This window comes from Jaculus jaculus, chromosome X (genome assembly GCF_020740685.1).
Source record: "Jaculus jaculus isolate mJacJac1 chromosome X, mJacJac1.mat.Y.cur, whole genome shotgun sequence".
In the NCBI taxonomy this organism is placed as follows: Eukaryota; Metazoa; Chordata; class Mammalia; order Rodentia; family Dipodidae; genus Jaculus; species Jaculus jaculus.
Window position 1 is genome coordinate 96990892 of NC_059125.1, and position 8135 is coordinate 96999026.

An 8135-nucleotide genomic window follows, 5' to 3' on the forward strand; every position below is an offset into this window, starting at 1 on the left:
AAGGTTTTCCTCATTATATGTTTAACTATGTTCTTCCAAACAACCAGAGTTTCTTAATATCACTATCATTATTTTCCAAGAATATAACATTTTCAGTGCTATATTCATAGACTTCAATTGCCTTCTGAGTCATAATGTCCCTAGGCAACTACTGATCTTTTGTTACTATATATGGATTATTTTAACTTCCTATAATTTTATTTAAATGAAACACAGATATACTTTTTATTGAGAATTTTAATACATAAATATATTGCTTTTGATCATATTTCTTCTTATTTTCCTCTTTTGCCCCCTCCCCTACTCCTATTCCAGTAAGCACCTTCCTTTTGCCAAGTAGTCCTTGTATTTTTTTTTGAATTACAAAGCTACTTTTAATACTTTGGGGTGTGCCCCACAGGAATAAAAAAACACTGGGAAGGGGTAACCCCCTCACCCCCAGGAGTGGACCAGAGGGAGAGAGGCTACCTGACGGGAAGGAAGCACAGAAGGGACCCGCTGCAGACTCAGGGCAAAGGGAATGCCATGGGTGCTGGGACCTGTGATCACTACAGGAGGAAACGCGAGCATGGTGGGACTGGCTCCAGGCACAGGCGAAGGGCAAGAGGGTTGGACACGAAGCCACAAAGCTACTTGGGTTCCTCCCTCCTTCTTCTCGTTTGCCTTTTTCTGCTTCTGCTGCATGATCTCCGAGTCCCTCTGCTTGCGGGCGGCAGCAGAAAGCCCATCATCTCGGCGCTTGCCCTTAACAGAGTCGCTCTGCTTTTTCATGTTCTTCTGGAGGGCGAGCTCGCGCTGGTTACCGCGGGTCATGGCGACGGCAGCGACTCCGACCTGCCTCCGTTGCGTCCCCTCGCTCAGTCCGACCAGTCCTTGTATTTTAATGTACGCATCCTCTGTATCAAAATGTTGATGGGCTCAGAAGTGTGCAAGTCTTGTCGAGGCAATGACAACCACGGTGAGGTCATGAATGCATCAGTCAGTTCATGTCTGCAGGAAGTGTCCCAAAGTATTCCTTCCAACACTGTGGCTCTTACATTTTTTCTGCTCCTTCTTCTTCTGCAATATTTCCTGAGCCTTGAAAGGCATAAAAGAGATTTTTCATTTAGTGTTGAGCTCTTCATATCCTCTTGTTTTCGGCTTTGATGAGTTTCTAGTCTCAGTGTCTACCACTATCTCTATAAAGAAGTTTCTTTAACTAGCTGTGACAGAAGTATTAGTATTCTTTCTATCACCTCCTCTCTAATGTTTCCTGAGCCTTGGTGGGTATTTCAGGAAAGTTTCACCTAGTGCTAAGCACTGAGTTTTCTATTCTTCTGGTCACCTTGATGGGTCTTGGGTGTCCCCAGTTGTCACTGCTATCAATAAAAGAAGCTTCTCTAAGAAAAATGAGAACTGCATTAATCACTGAGCATAAACATACACATTTACAAGGCAGTTTGAGGGGCTCCACATATTCATTTAGCCAAAAGAACAGTGGTAGCTTCCCCTAGAGTTTACCTTCCAAGCCATAGTCTTTGCAGTTGGTTTTCACTGCCAGGTATGAATTTCCTCCCACTAATTGGGCTTCAAATCCAATCAGAGAACAGTTCATTACCCTAATAACTTATGTGTCACTATTGTACCAGTGGACACACCTTGCCTTGGCTGGTTGATTGTGTAGCTTGTAGAATTCACTACTTGTTAAGACTGTCAATAACTTTTCTGCCTAGCGACTTGCATTTTCCAGCTATTAGGGAAGATGTATCCTTTTAATTAGCCTGGCTTCTTTCATTCAATCTATGGATATTTAGATGTGCCCATATCTTTGCATGCATCAAAAATTAATTCATTTATGCCTGGTTTTTATTTTAGCATATGGATATATAATCATCTCTCAGTATCTGAGTGAGATTACACGCAGGGTTCCTGTGGACAGCAAAATTTATGGATTATTTGTATATAATCTATGCAAATCTCCTGTATACTTTAAATGCTGTCTAAATAATACTGATATATTTAATGTAAATTAAATGTGAGTAAGTGTTATAGTGGGTTGTTTAGGGAGTAACAAGAAAAGCATGTATATGCTCAGTATAAATGTAATTTTTTCCAAAAACTTTTTATCTGCAGTTGACTGAATTCACAAATTAGGAACCTGGACATATGGAAGATCAATACTACTAAAATTTGTTTTTTCCTCTCGACTGTTGAGGAAACTTTGCCCTTTTTGCCTTGTTTATAGTTTGTGGATCTCGAAATAAAGATGCTCTGTATACACCTGTATCTTGGTCACTTACTTTCTTCCCCCCCCCTCTCTGTATGTGAGTGTATATATACACTTTTTCAAGGTAGGGTCTGGTTTTTTAGCCCATGATGACCTAGAATTCACTACATAGTCTTAGGGTGGCCTCAAACTCACAGTGATCTACCGAACTCTGCCTCCTGAGTGCTGGGGTTAAAGGAGTGGCCACCATGACCAGCTTTATGTGTATGTATGTGTATGTATATATGTATGTATGTGTGTGTATATATATATATATATATATATATATATATATATATAATAAATACATATATATATAATTTTTGGTTACTTTCTCCCTCTATACTATATACTTATGAATGAAGTAACATCATTATATGGTAGATATAAAATGTGCATATCAAGAAATTACCTAAACGTTTTCAAAAGTACTGATATTTTATTGCCCACCAGAGGTAAATGAGCATTCCATCCTCTATAACTTTTCTCACATTTTATGTGTTTACTCCTTATTATTGTGGCTTGTTTTCATCTTTGGTTATAATTTATTTAAATTGCAATATTTTTACTGCAATCAATTTATTTTAAGATAATTGTGAATACATGCCACATTTATTTACTAGAATAATCTGAAATAAGAAAAAAAAACATATTTCACAAATTCAGAGTATATAAGAGGGATGAGAATGACATAGTTCATTTATGCGCATTAGCCTAAGCAAAGACATCTGAAACCAATGCAGGGCCAAGCAAGAAAAATGACACTTAAAACAATGTGATCAGTGGTACTCCCCTCCCACAGCATGCCTTGCACCCCACTTCTGCTTCTCAGACACACAATCTCTGTGTCCATGTCTGACTCCTCCTCACTGCTCCACGTACGTTTTTAAACAAAATTAAAGGGAAAACCTTTTCTGCAGAAGTTACATGGTAAATAATTTTAAATCTATTAAAACCCCCGGAGGCACTGAAGTGGAATCCTCTTGCTGAAACAGCAGAATGTGACTATAAATGATCCTGCAGACAGAGAAGCAGTTGCAAAGGCCTCTGATGACCTGAGTTCAATTCCACAGCACCCACATAAAACCAGACAAATGAAGTGGCACTCGTGTCTAGAGTTAATTTGCAACAACACCAAGAGATTCTGGTTTACAAAAAAAAAAAAAATTACTTATTTGGGGCTGGGAAATGGTTAAAGTGATGAGATTGCCCTGGCTTGGGAAAATGGTGGATGTCAGATTATTGGGAGGGCAGAGGGAAAACTTATTGTGGTTTTTGTTAAGAGAGGTTAGATGAATCTCTTTATGCATTTAATCTACATTCCACTGGTGACCAATTGTGTGTAATCTTTTTATGTTTGGCCGTTTGTATACCTTCATTTGCTAAGTATCTATTCAAAACTTTGGCACATTTATTTATTAGTTTGTCTCTTCCTAATGACTTTTATAGTGGTAAAACACTTAAAATTTACAGCTTAGGTGCTAAATATGATGAACGATTTGAAACTGCCTCTATGTAACTTGGTAGGGAAGAATCAGGATAATAAATACTTGACTCTATTCTTAAGAGAGAAGGAGTAGAAGAATTTGAGAAACATGCTAAGGAAATGGTAGGACAGTTGAAATGCATGAGGAAAAAAAGAAGGGCATACATTAAAAAGAAAGAAGTGTGGTGAGAGCCACACAATCCTCCCCGGTAAAAACCAGTGAAGAGTGGTCACCAACCAGGGCCAAGACTCACTGCTGATACCTGCTGCAGCACTGTTGCCAACTTGGCTGCACACCACAGAATGTCAAAGCAAGCTGTGAAGACATGAACAGGAAACTAGAAGCACCATGGACACCGTCATACATCCAGTAAGAAAAATAATGAGGATGACCAAAATTACTGAGAACTATGGGATATTTTCAAGAGACCACACGTAAGAATCCTCTGGGTAGAAGAAGAGGCTGAGATTAAAAAGAGCAAAGCTAAAGGCATAGAGGATTTATTCAATAAAATTATTCAGGCTGAGAAGTTAAAACATTCCCTTCCCCCTGTTCTGGCAGTGAAGGAGCTGAAATGAAGAAGATACCACCATTTGGAATATATTCAAATCTTGAAAAACATATTATGTCACAGGAAAGAAATGGTCATCAAAACAAAAGAAGAACTCAAAACCACCAATAGACATGGCCACAACAGGCCCTCACAACAGAGTCAAGGTTTCAAAACTATAAAGCGAAGGGCTGGAGGGATGGATTAGAAGTTAAGGTGCTTGCCTACAAAGCCAAAGCACCTATCATGGGGCACCCTCAACCCTCAGTTCAGTCTCTTGCTCTACTCACCAGTTCACCTCCTCTACTACCCAAGCCACACTTCTCTCCATTGAAATGTCCTTATGGTTGCTATAGTGACACCAGGGTTCTAGGGCAACCCAATTGTTCATCTGTTACTCCACACTAGAAACATTTCCACATAGCTCTCTGGGCTCCACTTACCTTTCACTTAAATCTATTACCCAAGTAGCATAGTTAGACATTCTAGGAAGGCAATTGGCAGAAATTAGATTTGACAAAAAAGATGACTCCAAAGCTAATAATGTTATCAAATAGCATTTAAGGTCTGTAGCAGAGTTTCCCCTGCTTTGCTGTAATGTATCTATCTGCTATCCCAACCAACGGATTTGAAAATGCCTTTATTTATGACTTTATTTTATTATGTGACTGAATGTAACCATTTCCATGTTGGGATAGGCCAACCAGGGCAACCTGAATCTGTCTGTATTCTTGGGCCATGATCACTCATATTTGGCTCAGAATATACTAGTTAGCTTATTCCCTTTGAGGTGAGAGCTATGTTTTGTGACAGCATTTTAAAAAGATTTTTATTTTATTTATTACAGAGAGAGAGGGGGGGAGGGGAGGGGAGGAGAGGGGAGGGGAGGGGAGGGGAGGGGAGGGGAGGGGAGAGGAGAGGAGAGGTATGCCTGGGCTCCCAGCAACTGTAAACAAACACTAAAGGCAGGCATTACCTTGTGCATCTGGCTTATGTGGGTACTGGGGAATGGATCCTGGGTCTGTAGGTTTTGCAGGCAAAACTTTAATTGCTAAGCCATCTCTCCAGCCCATGTGACAACATTTTTTTGAATTGAGATAAGGTATTATGTAGTCTAGACTAACCTGAAACTCTTCATGGCTCTGGAGATAATCTTGAACTTCTGATCCTCTTACTTCCACCTCTAAAGTGCTAGAATTACGTGGGTGTACCACCACATCCAGCTAACATTGACAATCTTTAATTAATCTACAAAGCTTAAATATTTCTTACATTTCTAACCTTTCTCTTAATGTTACAGAATCCTATGTTCTCATTAAATAAACAAAACACAGAAGGTTCTTGACTACAGAGACTAAATTTACTTCATCAGCTCCTGTCTGCTATGAGTGAATTCTGACTTTCCCCCCACTGACATGTACTTGAGGCAACAAGGTTGCATGGTGCTTCTTTGGAAAATGGGGGGACCTCCGGTACCACGCCAAAGCAGCCTAGGGGGAGAAAAGACTGAAAAAACTCAGCAAAATACACACTTTTACTAAAATGTGAGGTGTATTGGAAATTTAAATGGCAGTGGAGAAGTAGAAGAGATCCAGAGCCCGCAAAGGCCGGCAAATGCGGCCCTGGAAGGTCCGCCGACCACTGCAGTGGCAGCGCACCAGAAAGCCACCAGGCTTGGCTCCAGCAGCAGGAAAAGCAAGGTGAGGGGAGCTTCCACTCATACTGAGCTCTCCGCAACTCAAGAAACGTGAAGGGAGAGTGGCAGTGAGCAACGGAGGAACAGTTCACAGGGTAGAATTACACATGGAACAGCGAGAGAACTAGAGCAGCTGCGGCTCCCTCAACTCCCCCACCGCCTGTGCCCAGCTCCAGCAAACAGAGTGGTCCCGGGACCCGCCACACCAACTAGAGCTGACAGTGGGACCCAAGCAGGAGCAGAGTCCAACAGCAACATCAGCAGCTCCGGCACTAGCAGCAGTGGCCCCAGCAGGAGCAGATCCAGTAGCAGCAGCAGCAGCAGATCCAGCAGCAACAGCTTCAGAAGCAGCAGTCACAGAACCAGCAGCAGCAGCGGAGGATCCAGCAGTGGCAGCTAAAGCAGCAGCAGCAGCGGCAGCAGCAGTGGTGGACCCAGCAGAGGTGACAGACCCAGCAGTGGCAGCTTTAGCAGCAGTGGTGACAGATCCAGCAGCGGCAGCTTCAGGAGCAGCAGTGGCAGTTCCAGCAGTGGGGGTGCCGATCTGCAGGGCCACAGTTGCCAGACTTGGTTTGCTCCGCAGGAAAAGCCAGTGCCCAGCTCCAGAAATCAGAACAGCAGCCCAAGGACCCAGCCAGAAATTTGACTGAGACCAAAACCATCCAAAAAGGTAACTGGGATGGATTGCACCAGGAAAGGTTCTTACTTGGTCACAAGCTGACTTGGATCCCTCAACAGACCAGAAATCTTAACCTCTTTGTTGATAGAGGATCTGGTTGTTATAATAACTACTCTTGCAAAAATACTTGGTGCTGTTTTTGATTGAATGTGTACAGTGTTTAGTTAAATTTTAGAATCTACCTATATTTTATTCCACTCAGCCTACTTGAATACTCCCATAGTAGGGAAACTCAACCCCTAGGAACACCTTTGTAGATACTCTGAGAGTCTTAAGAGCCATACCTAACACCTTAAGCTCCTACCCTGAAGGTATATAACATCAAATCAATTGATACAGCTAAGAATACCCAGCTAGCTAGAAAATCCAAGCATTAACTTAATCCAAGATGCAAAACTACATACATTATAACACAAGAAACACTAAAAAGCAAGACAATATAAATCCACCTAAAAGTATTAATGCATCAGAAATGACCTTCAGTGAGAACGAGTTAGAGGAAATGCCTGAGAAAGATTTCAAAAGAATGATTGTAAACATGTTCAAAGAGGTAAAAGAAGAAATCAAAGAGGAAATCAAAGAAGATGCAGGACACCAATTTAATGAAATAAAGGAGGCCATACAAGACATAAATAAGGAAATAGAAATAATAAAGAAAAAACAGTCAGAATTACTAGCAATGAAGAACACAGTTAATGAAATAAAAAACACTGTAGAAAATCTCACCAGTAGAATGGATGAAGGAGAGGACAGAATATCTAAGCTAGAAGACCAGGTGGCAGATCTAATACAGTCCAACAAAGAGAAAGACAAACTTATAGAAAAGTATGAGTGGGAATTTCAAGATATTTGGGACACTATGAAAAGATCAAATATAAGAATTCAGGGCATAGTAGGAGAACAATTCCACTCCAAAGGCATAATAGGCATCTTCAACAAAATCACAGAAGAAAACTTCCCCCAAATTGTGAAAGAGGTGCCAATGCAGATACAGGAAGCCTTTAGAACCCCAGCCAGACAAAACCTGGAAAGAACCTCTCCTTGTCATATTATAATCAAACTACCAAACACACAAACCAAGGAAAAAATATTGAAGACAGTTAGAGAGAAAAATCAAGTTGACTACAAAGGCAAGCCCATTAGGATTACAGCAGATTATTCAACACAAACTTTAAAAGTCAGAAGGGCTTGGAGTGATGTATTCCAAATTCTAAAAGAAAAAAACTGTCAACCAAGGTTATTTTATCCTGCAAAGCTATCCATTCAAATAGACAGAGAAATAAGGACATTCCATGACAAAAGCAGGTTAAAGGAGTATTTGAAGACAAAACCAGACCTACAGAAAATACTTGATAGGATCCTCCATAATGAAGAAAAGGAAAAACACTCAAATAAGGAACCTGGAAAAAACAAACAATACTCAAATACTAGTTAACACAAGAAAGCAAAGGTAGAACGGGAACCACAAAAAAAAAAAA

At 40.7% G+C, this 8135-nt stretch overlaps 1 protein-coding gene across 1 annotated transcript; it reads right to left on the reverse strand.

Moving 5' to 3' along the window:
* Window positions 1-360: 360 nt before the first annotated feature.
* On the reverse strand, window positions 361-845 carry LOC105944046 (small EDRK-rich factor 1-like). Its single transcript, XM_045140956.1, has one exon. The coding sequence runs from the start codon at window positions 811-813 to the stop codon at window positions 433-435; it is 381 nt and encodes a 126-aa protein (XP_044996891.1). The 5' UTR covers window positions 814-845; the 3' UTR covers window positions 361-432.
* Between the last annotated feature and the right edge of the window lie 7290 nt (window positions 846-8135).